At 42.3% G+C, this 17787-nt stretch overlaps 1 protein-coding gene across 2 annotated transcripts in view; it reads left to right on the forward strand.

The window, feature by feature from the left end:
* Positions 1-16476, forward strand: part of RSPRY1 (ring finger and SPRY domain containing 1) — a 41464-nt gene extending 24988 nt beyond the window's left edge. For both annotated transcript variants that reach the window (XM_012733213.1, XM_012733214.1), the window contains exons 10-15: positions 552-695; positions 4803-4914; positions 6898-7000; positions 7308-7460; positions 13041-13145; positions 16317-16476. In XM_012733213.1, the coding sequence (XP_012588667.1) occupies positions 552-695; positions 4803-4914; positions 6898-7000; positions 7308-7460; positions 13041-13145; positions 16317-16413 (714 nt within the window). In that variant the 3' untranslated portion in view covers positions 16414-16476. The remainder of the gene's footprint in view (positions 1-551; positions 696-4802; positions 4915-6897; positions 7001-7307; positions 7461-13040; positions 13146-16316) is intronic.
* Positions 16477-17787: the final 1311 nt, after the last annotated feature.

Below are 17787 nucleotides of genomic sequence, written 5' to 3' on the forward strand. Positions count from 1 at the left end.
CTGTCAGAAATGTTGTTGATTTTGTGGTGAAGGCTGATGAAAGAGCTGCTTCCAGACAGACAGATACCTTAAGGCACTAGACATGTGAAGATTAAAGAACTGTTTGAAGCATGACTGCACACAGCTTTGCCTTAAAGATTACCGAATGCCTTCTGTTGGTTTCTGTTTTTATTTTTTGAGGTACCTCATCTTAAACCCTGCGATATCGCTCTCCCCCTTCATCAGAGGAAGTAGGATAGGGCTATATTTATGCATTTGTGAAGGGTTTCATATGAGAGCACAGCTTTGTAAGCACTTGGAGCGGAAGCCAGTAGCCTTCACTAACTCCCGCTGCAATCATCTTTGAGGTCTTCTGAGCAGGGCACCTTTCCTGAAAATAAAATGATAAAACAGGATGTGCTTCAGTCACTGTTGCACTTTTGGTCACTGAGAAGGCAGAGAAGAGGAGACAACAGTCTACCAGGAGCTTTAATGAGGAAAATAGGTTTTCTGAGCAGTTGTTTTGGCGTGTCCAGGCACTGACGGTGGATGTCATGCTTTTGGTTTGCCAGGCTCGTTGCGACGCCTCCTCTTTTGAGAGTGTGCGTTGCACCTTTTGTGTGGACGCTGGGGTGTGGTACTACGAAGTAACAGTGATCACTTCTGGTGTCATGCAGATCGGTTGGGCCACGCGAGACAGCAAATTTCTCAATCATGTGAGTACCCTGGAGAACTGTGCAAATTGGGTCAGCAGCAGTTGTTTGGGTGAGTAAGTGGAAAATACTTATTTTTCAGATAGGTTTGCACAATAATTGTTTCTTGGATGCCAAACCCCTTGGATGCCAAAACAGTGTTTTGCTAAACAGATTCAAAAAGAGGAAAAAACAAGTGAAATGGCTCCTCTCCTTTTTTCTCCTTCAACATCTAAGTTCTCATTACTCTCTCCCTGAGTGTTGGAGGGGCCCCGGACTTTGTAGACTCTGCTTCAGCTCCAGCCGACCTCTGGCTCAGCCCATGTGTTGGGACCAGTGATGGGACTCTCTTTGCGTTCACGTTTTAAGAACTTGGTGATGGATCTATTTCCATTCATAAATACTAAATGTTGACTTAACTTACTTGACTTTTATCTTGTAATTAGTAGGTTTATTTGTTTTCAATATTATTTATTCAAGAAGACTGTAAAACAAAAGGGGAGCATAAGTTCACTAGAGGAAGCAGGATGGGGCTTGCCAGGACCTGAGAGTGAGGGCTGGGGTTCCTGTTCTTCCTAGAGACAGGATTTTTTTTTTTTTTCCACTCTGTGTCCTAATGCCCACATGGGGTGGCTTTCCTCCGTTAGTCCAAGTATGAGGTGCTGGGAATGAATCTAGTTTGGAACAGGAATATTTTGTGGGTGTTTGGTTTTTGCCCTTTTAGCTGAGAAAAGATCACTGAAGCATTTGGTTAATCAAAACAGTAGCCGCCCATACCATATATGAGGTCCTGGAGATGGCTGGAACCAAACCAAACTTGCCTGCCCTGAGCGCAGTCTCTGGAAGGCCCTTTCAGCACAGCTGTGTAACATCCAGGAATTTTGCATGGCATTTTGCTAAACTCCTTGCTGGGGAGAGACAGACTGGAGGAAGAGGGCCAGTGAAGAAGTCGGGTTTGGAGTCTTGCCTAGGGCAGAAAACTGGACCCTAGTCTGCCTCGCCTGAGTTGGAAACCTCCCTCATGTTGGTCCTACCCTACGGCAGCACTTAAAACCTGGAGGCATGGGGCTCTGTTGGACACGCCTGTGGCAGAGTCAGCCTAGAGCACGGTGCCATTTACCTCTAAGGTCCCAACTTGTGTGCTGAGTTAAAGCAGATGATACCCATTACACTGACGGCCCACCCCAGATGATGTCCTGAAGATTATTTGGTAGGAATTAAAAATAGCTTAATTTCCAGCACACTTTTACTTTAGAGCTGATGATCGGATGCCCACATCTCCTGCAGTCAGTTTCCATTGCACAGAGGAGGAAGCTGAGACCGAAAACATGCAGAAGCTAGAACTGGACTTGAGCCTGTTCCTACTCTATAGTAGTAGTTTTTTGCCTTTGAAAATAGAATGAATCTCAGAAAGTTAGCTACTTTCCTCACTTGGAAGTAAAAAATTATCCCAGAACCAGAAGAAACATTGGATCTTCTAGGGAGGAAGTTTTTATGTAAAATTTGTCTCCTACTTTGGCAGCAAACTTACTTACAAGTCTGGGTATAATTTTTGGGAACTGAATTTGGTATTTTTTTTAACAGCCATTTTAACTGGTGGGTGAAACTGTAATTTCTGCCGTTATAGTTATAAAAACTTTGGTTCTTCAAATTTAGAAGCTTAAAATATTGCTTTCCTACACTTCGATTTGCTTGATTAGGCTATTGATTTTTATTTCTTTAAAAACCACAAACAAAGCACTTTATTCTGATCCAAGTACTGATTAGAAACTGATGAAGTCTGATATCTTTTTCCAGATGTAGGATTTTAAGAATGTCATCCTTATACTTCAAGTAGACATTGTTCTGGTGATCCTTAATCTCTCTGCCTTACACAGACAGGGTATGGTTTTATAGAATCAGTCATTCCTAGGACACACCCAGCTTCTAGCAATTTGAATTCTATCTATAGTGTCTATTGCTTTAATTCTTATTGCTTGGGTTTCAGTTTCAAAAAGCTGACCCAAGTGCTGGGCTTAGAAATAGATCTTAAACATGTCTAAATAAATGAATTTAAAATCATTACAATTTTTAAAAATTAAAGGCTTAAAATCATAAGGAGAGAAATAGATCACTCAGATGAAAGGCCTGAGGACTGTCCTTGTTCAGGTCACCTGCACGGTTTGTGTTGTGTATCTAATTAATTGAGTTGTACATGGTCATGGGGTGGGGGGGAGTATTGGAAAGAGCAAGTCCTGGAGGACATTTTCACTTCTCTGACTTGCTTTTGCTTTCCATGAGCATCTACCTCAAGATAAGCCTCTCACTTACTTGCTGGAAAAGAGCACCAGCCCCATTCAGGGCAGACCGTGCTCCTTCCCTGCCGAGCCCGTGCCCTGGGGAAAAGGACTGTATTCCAGAGAAGGGGAGGGGAGCAGGAGCCTCATGGCAGCTGCACACTGTGGAGGGCTTGGGAACTGGACAGGTTCTGAGGTGACAGCAGAGGGAGGGACGAGAGACAGGTACCACAGCCAGAAGTTGAGCGGAAAGACTGCTGTCCAGGAGCGAAAGGGCAGTGTCCACAGCATGGGCAGAGGGCTCAAAACACTCCCTGCATGACAAGCGATGGATCAGCTTTCTTTTGTCTGGCTTTAGTAATGTGTCTCTACTAAAATACACATGATCTGAAACAGGTAAACCAGAACAGTTGCCCCCAGGTCGCGCCAGCTAGCCTGTACTCACACTTGTTTGTCCTGCCAGTGGAGGGAATCGTTGTACTGGGAATACCGTCAGGCTTAAGGAGGATGGAAGCGCCAGACCCTTTTTTAAAGGCTTCTAAAGTGCATCCATTTGGCGGAGGCACCTACTTTGTCTGGAGAAACCCACCTGTGGTTAAAAGGGTGAGAGTCCCTCCTGTCCCACAGTGCCACCCTGTGAAACACATGTAACACTTCTCGGGCTAAGCCTGCTCTTCCCCAACTCATGGTCACTAAGAAGCTTCTAGGAGTTTCTTTCAAGTGTCTGTCAAGGACTTCCTTAGACATTAGAAAGTCAATGTATGAAAGAATTGCGTGTCTTTTCTTGTGCTCCAGCACCAATAAAATACTTACTCCTTCAGTCTTTGAAAGGAGCAGCCAGGTATTCTTTCTAGTAGGCCAGTGAGTTTCTTTGCTCACACGCAGTTGGATGCAAGTTCGTTTAGCTCTTGAACAATCCAAGAAGTGTATTCAGAATAGCTAATTCAGAACCCTCACTTTGAAGACCACTCATCCAAATTTAATGTGTTGTAGACCAAGAATTTAGCACACAGCAGCCCCCGTAACTGAGGAATATACTGGAGCCTTTTACCCTCCTGTCTCCTCATCCCATTTACTCTGTAGAATGAAGACACCAGCACCTGAGGTCTTACTTGGATTTAGCCCGCATTTCCAGTATCTTTTTGCACTACAGCCTTTTATCACTGATCCTTAAATATTGCTGTTACCTGATTTACATGTTTCCTCAACTTCTGTTTTGTTATCAGCACTCAAAATAATCTCTTAAGAACTCACCTGCTCTTTTAACAATAAAATAATTGTCAAATAATTAAAAGATAGTTTAAAAAAAAAAAAAAAGACTGCCAAGATGCTCAAATTGAGCTGATCTCAAATTGAGCTGATCTCAGAACTGAGCTGTCTCAGAACAGGTACGGCTCTGTCTCCAGTTTAGAAGTCTCTGAGCCTTGGGGGTCCTGAAGTCTCCTACAGGCAGGAGACCTGTTTGCCCAGCTGCGGCGAAGTGGAAAGCTCATGGGAATTTGGCACCATCTGATTCCAAGGTCCAAGCTGCACTGTTGTAGTAATGTGTCCCTGAGCAAGTTGGTTGACCTGAGCCTTTATGTCTTCTCAAACGGAGTATAATGGCACAACCTCAAGGGCTTGTTGAGAATGAAATAAACTAACAAATGTAAAACTTTGCAAATATTTGTTGAAGTGTCAGTACCTGTGCACTAGGAACCAGGCACGTAGGTCCGAATTTTGCTGTTCCAAGGACAATACGTTCTCTCTTCCTTCAGCTTAAAATTCTAACCACCAGGTTAATGGTTATAAAGGGCACATTCTCTTTCCCCAAGCTCAGCCAGGCTTACTAATCTCTGGGCCCTTTCTCCTCCAGGAAGGTTACGGCATCGGGGACGATGAATACTCCTGTGCTTATGACGGCTGCCGACAGCTGATTTGGTATAACGCCAGAAGTAAGCCTCACCTACACCCGTGCTGGAAAGAAGGTACCTGGCCCGCTCTTCACTGGTTTATTGACTAGCTTAACACATCTGGTTGTGATGAAACATCTGTTACATTAGGCCTTAAAATATTGTAATGTGAAGAAATATAATAGCCCTTCTATCTCCTACCATGGATGTGAATGGTATCCCCCTGATGAGTTCACCTCTAGTGAAATCATTTCCTTTATAAAATCATTTCAGACTATGAAATTCTTCATTTACCGGGAAATAGATAATCTTAGAGTTAATATGAATTCTAGTGTCCTCTCTGGCCACATGTTTTGAATCAAAGCGGCGATGGAGATAGCGAGAACATTAAAATTGTAATGCCAATAAAATGAGGATATTTTCAGACAGCAGATGGCTGTGCAGCCGGTACTGGCCTCTTCAGTGGCCATATTCTTGGCCCCGCTGAGCAGCTTTCAAGGATGATTTGAGTACTTCCCAAGCCCTGAGCATGTCTGCCTGCCTTCAGTCTCCACACATCAGGCTCAGACGCTAGAGGAGACAGGCTACCAGGACTCCCAAAGGTGGCTTTTTCACTGGAATATGTCCTAGAGACAGCTTGCCTCATTCAGTGTTGTTCCATGTCATTGTGCAGTATCCACTGACTCATCAAAACATTTATTAAATAAAGACTGAGGTGGCAAAGTTAGAACCATGCTGTTGGTTTGTCAAACTCATAGACTGAAGGATTTATGGTTCCTCCCAAGTAAATACAGGAAAAGAAGGCTTCCCTGTCATGGCACCGCTGCACTGGAGTGTGCTGCTCTCAGGTGATCTCCCTGCGAGGATGTAAGGTCATATGGGGGAGGTAGACGCTCTGGAAAGAGCTTGTCACCAGCATAGGTGATAAATAGGGGCGATAGCTCTACCCCTTCAAGCAGCTCTCTCTGCATTTCGTGTCCCCACCTGATCACCGTGGCTATAAACTGAGTTTTTAAGTGTCTTAAGAGAACAGGAACTTGGCTACCACTGTAAGGAAACAGGTCCACTTAGTAATAAAATTGATGGTATGTATGGAAAAGAAAAACCTGAAAAGTCAGTATCTACCCTCATTTTAGTGACTTGCAGGTTCTTAAAGGAACATAAAACTTCTTAATTTAAAAGAACATAAGATAAAGGTACTGAATGAAAAGATTATCTCTTTAGTTTTTCAAATTGTTTTAGAAAGATTATTGAAATCATATACAAGAAAGTTTGGCAAACAAAATAAATAATAAAATCCCTCGTAATTCCTCCAACTTGAGAGGTTTTTTTAAACACTTAAAATTTAGTGTGTATATTTTTTATGCTGTTATAATTAATATACTTTGAACAGCTTTGCAGGTTATTGAATATCATTATTTTAAAAATTTTTTTAATAGTGCATTGTAGAATTGTACTATATTAGTCCATGCCTTAAGATTGAACAGTTATATTTCTGCCTTTTAAAATTATTACGTATTTTTAAAAAGTAAAACTTCCCTGGCAAGGAGAATACAGAATTTTAAGACTTTGCTATATATGTTGCCAGATTGCTCACCATCATCATTGACGACCCATTTTTCCTCTCTTCGTTGTGTAATTTTTATATGCTTATCTTTGACAGTTTAAAAAGCAAAGAGTTGGTAAGGGAAAATGAATGTTTTTTTTAAAACATGTCTTTGGGCAATTGTAATCTATCTCAGGAGCTTTAAATCTGCCCAAGGAGACAAAGAAATACATGATTTTTATTTTTACCCTATTTCCAGAGTGCACATTTCCCCCACAGACTTAAATCTTTTAAATCAAAAAGTGTTTCAAATTAATTGGCATCATTTTCTTCTTAATGCTACATTAAAACATTGGTGTCTAAGGGTCAGATCCACCGCAGAAGCCAGAAAGGTGAATGTGTTGAATGCATGGCTGTGTGCAGACCTAATTGAGTTACGTGGGAACCTGGGCACCGCTTCAGAACCTAGTCGTAGTCCCCTCACCCTAACAGTGTTTCACTTTGTCCTCTAGGTGATACAGTGGGGTTTCTGTTAGACTTGAATGAAAAGCAAATGATCTTCTTTTTAAATGGCAACCAGCTGCCTCCTGAGAAGCAAGTCTTTTCATCTACTGTGTAAGTACTTCCCTGTCCAGCGTTGGAGTAGGTGCATGGGGTTACTTCTCTCCCAAAAAGATGGCCCTTTCTGTAGTCAGAGTGAGGAGAAATCACTTCATTTCAAGTAATCAGGGACCCATCCAGACAGACTCTGATAGAGGCAGATAAGGGTGGGATATTCTCTGGGTCACAGGCCCGTCTGGATCAGTAAGCAGACTCTCACCCTGCCGGCCTGCAAGGCTCCAGTTCTTCCCAGCTTTCTGAAAACCACTTCATATCCTAGCTTTAGTTTTGTTTTAACTGGTCTTTGTACTATTTTCTCTAGATCTGGATTTTTTGCTGCAGCTAGTTTCATGTCATATCAACAATGTGAGTTCAATTTTGGAGCAAAACCATTCAAATATCCACCATCTCTGAAATTTAGCACTTTTAATGACTACGCCTTCCTAACCGCTGACGAGAAAATCATTTTGCCGAGGTAAGGAATCAGCTGAAGCTAGCTACAGGGTGGCACATGATTCTCGCAAGGAATTAAAGCAATTTCTAAAAGACTGTTTTCAACTTTAGTAAGTGGTTTTGAAAACTTAAGTAAAATAGATGCCATCCTAGGAAAATAAGTTTCTAAAACAGAACCTAAAAAAGAAATAAACCAATTATTGCTATAAAATTAATTGGAAAAAATTTTAAAGCCATATTCCACAAAAACATCAGTGCCAGATGGCTTCACAGGGAATCTCCACCAAATCGTTAGGTAATGGATATCTTCATTCTTTTTAAAATGTCACAGAAACCAAATACAAGAGTATTTCCAATAATTTTTATGAGCTAAAATGGTGTATAACATTGGTATCAAATTTGGGTAATATAACAAATGTCCACACCAAAAAAAGTAACTTCATTTGACTGTCCGTGTAAAAATCCTAAATATTAGGGAATCAAGTGTGAATCAAGTGCATCTTTTCTTTTTCTTTTCTTTCTTTTTTTTTTTTTTTTGTGCATCTTTTAACATATTTTCATTTATCGAAGCCCACTACTTCTTAGGCATTAGCTATGTGGCAAAGATGCCATTAAGACAGTCAATGCCATCTTGGGTAAAAATTTCACAGCCCTCATTTGCCAAAAACTGTCATTGGCATTAGCTCTCTCAGTGGATGAGTGCCTGCTTTTCTTTCTTATGACCTAAGTGTGTTCTGTTCCTTAAGGAGGGGAGGACTCCAGCTCTTCTTGGTAATAACTTCAATTTGAACCTTGTTTCACTTTGAGATGGTATGAGATCCTATGCACCAAAATGTATCGTTTTTTTAACAGACCAACTTCCAGGGTCTGTAGGAGGGAGGGCATTCCTGCCTCTAAAGCTACCTACATTCTGTCAGTGAGGGAGTCGCTCTGCAACCATGGATATGCCATAGCGGGGACATTATGCCGGAAGGTGCATAACGTAACCCCAGCTTCTGTTGGGCTCCGAACACAGGTCTGTGAGCAGCATTTCTGGGCTCTGGCTCACTTTGGACTTTGGTAACTGAAGCCTTGAGAGTCCCTTGGTGGTTTCCATGTGAGCTGGAAAATACCACATGGTAACAGTAGCAGTCCCTGCAACACCAGATCTCCCTAATATCCAGGAATAGAGAGCCACTGTCGCCCAGGTCAGGGAGCTGAGGTTCATCCCTAGAGCTTCCCTTCAGCTTGTCTTCATGCTGACAGAAACTCTGGACTTGAAGTTCCTGTTGGTGCAAGTCTGGGGTAGCACCTCTTTCATCTGTCATATCCCATTACTTTATGTAGCCTGTCTTCTTGGATATGACTCATACACGCTGGAAGTTACAAGCAGTCTACCTAAGCGCTCCCCTGGAGACTGGCTTTAGTGAAAACGGCTTGAGCCTTGAGTTAACGACCAGTGTGGATTTTAACTTCCCAAAAGTCAGACAGCAGTAGCCTCAACATTGGAAAGTCCTTTTATGGGCAACTTCTGCCTGCCCTCTGTACCACATCAGTTCAGCTCTGAGTCCAGCTTGCCCCAAATACAAGCAGCAGGCTTCCAGCTGGTGCAGTGCTTGCCGCTCCGGAGTCTAGTCTCTGAGAGCAACACCAGGGAGAGTTGTCTCTGCGGCCTAACTGAGCAGCTTCACATCCGCCCTCCTGGCACCTTTCCCTCCCACCCCCTTTACATTCCTGTTGCACTTAGTTACAGACTGGCAAAAGCGTTGACATGCCTAATTAACACCATTTTCTAAGCCACTAGTCTTTTCAGCATGTATTCCAAAAGCAATGTCTTACTTGTTGGCAGAATGTATCTTTCTGGCTTCAGGATAAGAAATCTTAGCCCTGTTACTACCTCAGATTTTACAGTTATTCTACATTGTGCATACTCATACTTCCTAATTCTCTTTCCACTCATTAGTTTTTGTCTCCTTTGTTCTGTGACGGAAAGTGTCAGATACACACATCAGGGAGGACACGCACAGTGCAGTGTCCTGGACTCACCTGTCAGCTGTAGTAGTCATCTGCTCATAGCTGCTTTTATGGCCTCCCTCCCTCGCCTCCGTTCATTTCCCTGTTAGCGTTCTCAGTCCTGGCTTTAAACGAGCGTATCTGCAACACCGACACCTTACGTTCCGTCTTCCCACAGCCCGTCCCTCGGCCAGTCCTGTGGGCTGTTCTGTAAGAGCGTTTCCCAATCCAGCTGTCCCTGCCACCCTCACTGTGCCCGCCCTGGTCCGGTCTCCGTCATTTCCTGCCTGGGTGGTTTCTGCTCCGCCTTGACTAGTTTCCATCCTACCTGCGCCCTTTCAGTCTCTAGCATAGCATTCCTTCAGAGTGGTTTGTCGTTAGACTTTGTATTTTTTGCTCAAAAGACTAATGACTTCCTGTTTCATGTAACACAAAAGTTTAGATTCTGACAGTGAAACCCTACAAGGTTTGGCCTCACCTCGCTGCATTGCTTCTCTGAGCTTGTCTCCTGTCCGCTTCCCGTTTGTTCACGCTCCTGAGATGTGCAGGTCTGTTGTAGCTTTGAGGTCCTTGCACTAGCAAGCTGTTCCTGGAGTCACACCTGCTGCCGGGATGTTTCTTTTCCAACACCATGGAGCAGCGGGCTCAACTCTGACACTGTCTGCCAGGAAGTGTCATCAGACCCACAAGAGAGGTGTCAGGGCCACTTTAGGTCGGCGCTGTTACGTGTGTCTGGGTGACTGCCTGTAAATTGGAGGTTCTCCAAAACCCCTCTTTGGGTTCGCTTCATTTGCTAGAGCACCTCAGAGGACCCAGGACTTAACAAATGACTAGTTTGCCAGTTTATTACATTGACTTAAGCCAAAAGGACCCAGTTATTTCACCAACAGAATAGTTTTATTACCTAATTTGGGAAGTGCAGCCCCTTCCAACTTGCTGCCCTTCCTAAAGCCTCTGCCAACTCAGAGTAAGCTTTTAGGTTTGGGTTTGTTTTGTTAAGATTTTTATTTTATTTATTTTTGAGTTGAAGAACTGGGTACAGACCAGAAGAAGTGCAGGGAGTCGGAGGGGTCCCCCGAGGCAGTGAGGAGAAGAGCAGGTGGATCTACTGAAATACACAGCACAGGGGCGCAGTGGGCCAAACAGGAGTCTGCTGTGCCCTGTGGGTCACTCCCTGGGTGGCTCAGGATCCACGCAGGGCTTTGCCAGGGGAAGGCCTTCCAGGTAGTAGCACTGAGAATTAACCCCTAGGCCACATGGGAGGCCCCAGAGAGGCCTTCACAACCAGAGGATTCATTGGAGGAGATGGGAGTGTGACGTGCACTGGTTTCTCATTGGTTGGTTTGGTGCATTCTCGCACTGGCTGAGCGGGTGCTGGTCGCAAGGAAACACCTTCCTTCCCCTGGGTCAGGGAAGAACATCATTTCCCGCAGGAAATGGTAGGTTTATTCCTTGTCGACTCTGCGTGCCTAAGACCTCATATAAATAGGGTTCCTGTGCATCGCCACGGTAGTAAAAGGTGGTATCCCTGAGGAGAAGCCAGGGGAAGGGCCGCGCACGCCAGCCAGATGGCAGGAAGCGGGCAGAGACCGTGCTCCGTGTGCTCACCTGCCCGAAGCCCTTTGTTCTTACTTTCTGAAACAGAGAGGGTTAAAAAGATACCATCATCCGTTAAACCCCTCCACTCCTCCCCTCATCGCCGTTTCACACTCAGTTATCAGTGTCTGAGTTTGTTTCTGTTTTATTTTATCCTTTCATCCATTCATTTAACTTGTATGACACATAAAGAGGATATTGTCCAGTGTTTTTTAGCTTTCTAATTTTGCTTTACGTAGGCCCCTCAAGTTCTTTGCATTTAGCTGCAAATGGCAAGATTTCATCTTTCCTTTTAACTGAGGAGAAGTCCACTGTGTACCTGTCTTTGTCCTGCTGTCACTGGGCACTTAGGTGGCTTCCATATCTTTGTTACTGTAGATAATACTGCAGCAAACATGGTGGTGCGTCAGATTCTTCTTGATTTTGTATCACTCAGATAGATAGATACCTCGAAGCTCCATGAACCCCATCCTTTGGATTTTACATAGAAATGATCACTGGTGATGAACTCAATCTCCAGCTCCGCTCCCCTCCCTGGAAGTGGGGAAAGACTGCAAGTTCCAACATTTACTCATGAATGGGTTTCTTGGCGACCAGCCCCTTCCTTAGGTGACCTAGGAACTCCCCAAATTTAATGTCAGTCATTAAGTTAAGTCTGTTGACTTTTATTACTCTCAGTTATTACTCTCATCCTTTTAGAAAGGTCAGAGATTTTAGGAATTGTGCCAGGAATGCAGACAAAGGCCAAATGTATGCTTAATTCTTGTTGTAAACTGCAGAATTACAAGTGATCTCTCTTCACATCCTTCCTGTCTCACGCCCTTCATGACTTTACTGAAATGTCATCTTACGGAGCACCTTCCATGGCCATCACACTGAAAAATTACAACTCCCTGTCTTTCATGTACACGGGGACTTTATTTTTTTTTATACTGCTAACATTATAATTTAACATTATGTATTTTACTTTTTATCTGGCTCGTAGTCAAACACACGCACGCACTGGGGTGTTCATCGGCAGCAAGATTTGTTTTGTCTTCTCTTCACTGCTGAATCTCAAGGGCTTGGAATAGTGCCTGGTGCATAGTAAGGTCTTAAGTGAATTGACTGAATATTTTTATATTTCTCGGGCACCTCCATCGGGCGCTATCTTCAGGAGAACAGATCTGCCTGTCTGCTTGCCCATTCAGGCTGCACAAAAGGAGTATGACCTGAGGTGTCTGAACTAAAGAGTCTACTGTGGAGCACTTTGAAATTATAGAAAACTTTGTGTGTGCATTTTTCCCAGGAAAAGCTCTATCTTTTCATCACACTCTCCAAAATGTGTGACTTTAATGGTTAACATTTGCTGGTAAAAATTGAAGAAAAATCAGACTTAGAACCAGAAGACTTGAATTTGACTCCTCATTCTGCTTATTCTGTGTTGACGACTGAGAAATACGCTGATTATAATCAGAGTATGTTTATTTGAAAGTAAGAATCATGATCAGAGTCCATGACCAAGGTGCCTCCCGATGTTACCAGCAGGGAGACTTGCAGGGCCAGGCAGGGAAATGGTCGGCAGCTAGGTCATTTGTGGAAACAATTTTGGATTGGTTCCTCAGTCTATTTGTGGGTCTCTAAGAGGTGGACAGAAGCTGCCGTGGAGAGGTCTGTTTTCAAGATCAGCAGATGATTTGGATTTTTAAAAAATAACTGAGTCAGGCTATTTAAATTCCACCTAGAAGTCTCAACATGGCAGCCTAGAGACAAGCTGGAGCCTGTCTACTGTGCAAATCATTTCTTACCCCACAAAATAGGAATGACCATACCACACTCTTCCCTGTTTGAGAAAATCGATGTAAACTTGAGATGAGCTAGCCTTTGCGAAAACCTTCCTCACCGCCACTTTGGGGGTACATAGCATACTTCACATGTGCACAGTGTTGTTTTATTTTTTGTTTGTTTGTTTTAATATGTCACTATTAACAGGACCCATTAAGTTGTTGACAAAACGAGTGTGTTCTCTCCGCAGGCATAGGCGTCTTGCTCTGTTGAAGCAAGTCAGCATCCGGGAAAACTGCTGCTCCCTGTGTTGTGACGAGGTAGCAGACACACAGTTGAAGCCATGTGGACACAGGTAAGAGGGCTCGTTTGGTTATTTCCTCTTTGGTACATTACATGAGGCAAAATTTCATCCTGTTCTCGAATTGCTTTATCAGTGTCACTAGGTCCATAGCTGCTCATGTAGGCTTATTAATCCAGAGGGGACTGAGTGGATAATTAGTTTGCCAGAAATAGTACATGGCCATCAACAAAATGGACCTGATAGAAAATAGGCTGTTTGATATGGAAAGCTTATGTTTTTGTTTCATGTTGTCTACTGAGTGCTACATTTTAAACATTGTTTTCACGTCACAAAATGTGAAAGGTTTAATGCTATTTAGGAACCACTTGGCATTCCCTTTTAGTTTCAGAGCTTCCTCATTTGCTTGTTGTTTACCCCACCTACCACTGAGAAAGCAGCACCTTCCTATCATGTGAACATATTTCAGCTTTGAGGTGAACTCTAGAGTGTCTAAATATCAGCATGAGCAGTGTCCCCAGAAGGCCAGCCCACCTGAGGCTAGCAGGGGGAAGAGGAGCTGCCATGGCTGGCCCTGGCCTGGCCAAGTGTATGTGCTGAGTCAGTGAGTGCTTGTACGGGAGAAATCCCTAACCTGACGTTCTGGGCAGTTCCTTGTAATTTGTCTCACCACAAGCCCTGCCTTGCTCTTATTTTGATAGAGCTTTAGCTGCCACGTAAACTAGGGATTAGGAGCCTGGAATGATAGACCCCAGGTTATGCCCCTACACCCTATGTATACACTCGCACACAGAGACATGACTCAGCCTGGGCCTGCCCTCACTTGGCTGTGTTGGAGTGTGGTGGGACCCAGTTGACTGTTTTGGCATCGCAGAGAGAGGCGTGGTGCGCCCGTCTGTGGCTCCTCCGTGGTGTCAGATCTACAGCCCAGGGTTCCTTGATTTAAGTGCTTTTGCGGTTTTTTGTTATTGAGGTCTCACAGGCAGATGTAGATTTAAAACCAGGATGTCTTGATGCCCTTTTTGATCTTTGTTTCTGTGAGATTAAGATTCTAAACAGCAGGATCTAGCCTTGTTCCTGTTTGAGCTCTCTGGCCCATCTTACTAATTTGGCACACAATAGGGGCTCAAGAATTTGGATGTCTGAAACCTCAGAACTTAGAACCAAATACCTCAAGTATGTATAGCCTCTGTAATAGATACCTCCAAAAGAGGGGTAGAAGAGGAAAGTAAAAGAATTATAAGAGAACTTAGCTCAATTTTCAGCAACAATTTTAAAAGAGTGGGGATTAAGAAATATGGATAAACTGAATAATATGAACTGACTCGTAGAAGAGATGCTCTAATAAGCGTTCCTCTTACCATGGAAGCAACTGACCTGGTTACCAAAGCTGCCTTTGCCTTTTCCCCCAAAATCCCTATGTCCAGATGGTTTCACAGATGAATTCTTTTAGACTTTCAGGGAATAATTAGATTTAATTTACTCAACAGACAAGTAGAGGAGAAGGCCTAGAAATTTAACACTTTGCATAAAAATGTTGAAAAGACATTTGTTAAAATTCACTATCCATTCCTAGTGAATGCAGTACTACAAAACAAATGCATAGAGACAAGAAAACAGTATGAAATTGGAATGGATGGCTAATAGAAAAGACGGAAAGGCAGACAGCTGGTCATTGGCCATTGTTTGATTATAGCATTGATGGGAAAAAAAACCTGACCTGCACTGAACAAAACAACATGATACCACATTTTGTCATACGTTCCTTTGCTTTTAAAGCCGCAATTTCAAAGACCTTATCGACGGTGACAAGTGAGGACTTATTTACTGTATATGGCTCAGCCAAATGTTAGTGTTTTTTTAAAGGAGACGCTTGGAAGCATTCCAAGAGATGTTGGGGACAAGACAGTAATGCCTTCTGTTAGCACTGTGACTTAGATTGAGAAAGCTAAAGCACCTACACAAGACAGAAAAGAGGAAGTAAAAGTAGAAAGAAGAGCAGAATCTCATTAGAATTTACAGATTGATTATCTACCAGGGCACCAGCATTGACAGAAAACCTATTTGAATGAAGGTGGCAATTGAATAAGCTAGTTGGTTATAAAAAAGTAAGTTATCCTATGTATGAAAGTTGAAGATCACTTTTTTCTTTTTTTTTTTTAAGATTTATTTATTCATACAGAACTGGGGTACAAGCCAGAGATGCGGAGGGTGAGAGGATTCACCAGGGACAGAATGGGGAGCAGAACAGGCAGATAGACGAAGTACACTGCTGAGGGGAGCAGGGGCGGGTCAGGAGAGGTCTGCCACGTCATGTGGTCACCTCCAGGGCAGGCAGAAATCGAACTCATGGGGAAGTGGCTTTAGTTCCTCAGTGCTGTGCTTTAACCCGCTGTGCCACCAGGGAGGGCCCTGAAGATCATTTTTACAATAGCTTTAAAAAAAAAAAAAAAAAGTGGGTGCTGTCTAATAATACATACCAAGAAACATACGGTACCTGTATGAAGAAGTGTAATAGAAGGTTCCGATAAGTGGATCTGATGTTGGATAGGAAAACCTCTCATTTTTGTACAAGGTAATACTTTCCCCTAAACCCTGACTTTAATTTGGTTCACATAAAAAGGGTAGCATGATATTTTTCCCCTGAAAGTAAAAACGCTAATTTACATCTTCTAAGACAAGAAAATTCTGGGGGGAAAAAAAGAGAGTTATAGAAGGACTTCAGGTACCCACCACATCTTGATCAAATTAATGCTTAATAGTAAATTGATATTTGATTTTTTTAATTGTTTAAAAATTAATAATTTAATTTTAAATTTGTTAACAAATTTAACTAGCCAAATGTTAGTTCAGTGAAAAGATGATAGAAGAGTGGAACAGAATAGAATCCCACAAAAAGTTAAACATCAGCATATGAGACGTGGTAAAAGATGAACCATTGGACAGATGGTGCCTGGCCGGCTGCCTGGGGAGAGAGGGTGTGTTCTGCCTCCAGTACAACCTTTCTGTGTAGGCTGCTCACTATACATTTCATGGAAGAATATTTTTACTCAAATTGAGGTTCAGTAATGTGGAACTTAACTTTTTTATTTAGATATTTACTTCAGTTTTTCTAAAGATATCATTGTTACCTTTCTAACTAACAAGCCTGTTAGCATTTTAGGTTGCGTCAGCGGTTTGACCTTTTGAACGTGAGCTAACTAACGTCTATGTCTTTCTTCTCAGTGACCTGTGCATGGATTGTGCCTTGCAACTGGAGACCTGCCCACTGTGTCGTAAAGAAATAGTGTCTAGAGTCAGACAGATTTCTCATATTTCATGACACATGTGAAGAAGCATCATGGACTTATTTCTACTCAATTCCAGCCAATCTTGAAAAGAAAAACAAAGGAAAAAAACATCTCTAATCAATTGTATGCACATTGAAACTTATAGCCATGGCCAGATTTTATGCTAAAAACGGTAGTTTGTCAAAAACAAAAAAATTCTCTTAGAATCTAACCCAACTTGCCAGCCCTGAGAATCCTTTTTAAGGCCAAGGAAAGCTGAGTGCTAACAGCTAGGCCTGTGATACTTCCATGAAAAACTAGGAGACAGTACGCTCTGTCGAGGAGACAGAGTGCTGGAACCATACTAGAATTCTCCGTGTTGGGTTCATTTGATTGTTTAGCACAGGATGATTTGTATCACATTCTGAAGTTTTTATGTTAGACAGAGGTCATCATGGAGAAGTAAACAGCAGCGTTTCTGGGCTAAGCGTAACTTCCCATTGGTGTGCTCATAAGCGTGGATGTTGCACTGCAAGACTTGAATCTATGAAACTAGAATCACACAGGTTAATACTACAAGCAGCGTGGAGGGCCTGAATGAAGGTGCAGAGTATAGAAGAAAACCCAAAATTTTGATATTTCAGTGATTCCAAAGAACATTCTAGTTTTTTTTAACTGCAGAAAATTGGTGGTATTTTCACATTCATGGTGTTTCTATCTAATGTCAGTACCCACATTTTGTGAGGAAAAATGTTTTAACAATGCAGAAAGTTCTTAAATTAACTGCAATGTCCGACTGGAGAAAATTTGGTATATTAGGGTATTTTTAAGGTACCATCAAATCAGGTTTTTTGCGTTTTGTTAAAAAAATTTTTTTAAAGCAGTATTGTTTTGGGACGTAATATACTTTGAAACTCTTGAACTAATAGTTTCAAAACTCTTAGAGGACAGTCTGAGAGCACATATTCCTATTGTTTTAAATAAATACATGATTTTGAATAGTAAATTCAATCATGGATTGTTGACTATGTCTTCATCAAAAGTATTAGTCCCTCTCAGGGTCTCTAGTGAAGACCTTCAAGAGTTTGGTTTTTTTCTCCCAGAAAATTGGAAGGTAGAATTGTAAATTCCTGAACTTATTTTATAATGGTGTACCTCAGCAGCTGCCTTTCAATTTATGCCAAGTCCTTACTGAGTTTATACTTGAATAGTAAATAAGTCTTCTCAGTTTTACAGTGTCTTAAACTCAATGCACATTTTTTCCTTCCTTTCCCACCCTTTCTTGTTTATAGCTCATTAAATTGTTATATTACAGAGCTGATAGCCTTCCTGGCCGTACTTGTTGGGGTGCTGGATTTTTTCCATGTCTTTAGTCTTCCATGAATCAAAAATATAAAATACATATGTGTCTGTATATATATATATAT

The sequence above is a fragment of the Condylura cristata genome, unplaced genomic scaffold (genome assembly GCF_000260355.1).
Source record: "Condylura cristata isolate star-nosed mole 26May11 unplaced genomic scaffold, ConCri1.0 scaffold00039, whole genome shotgun sequence".
NCBI classification, from domain to species: Eukaryota; Metazoa; Chordata; class Mammalia; order Eulipotyphla; family Talpidae; genus Condylura; species Condylura cristata.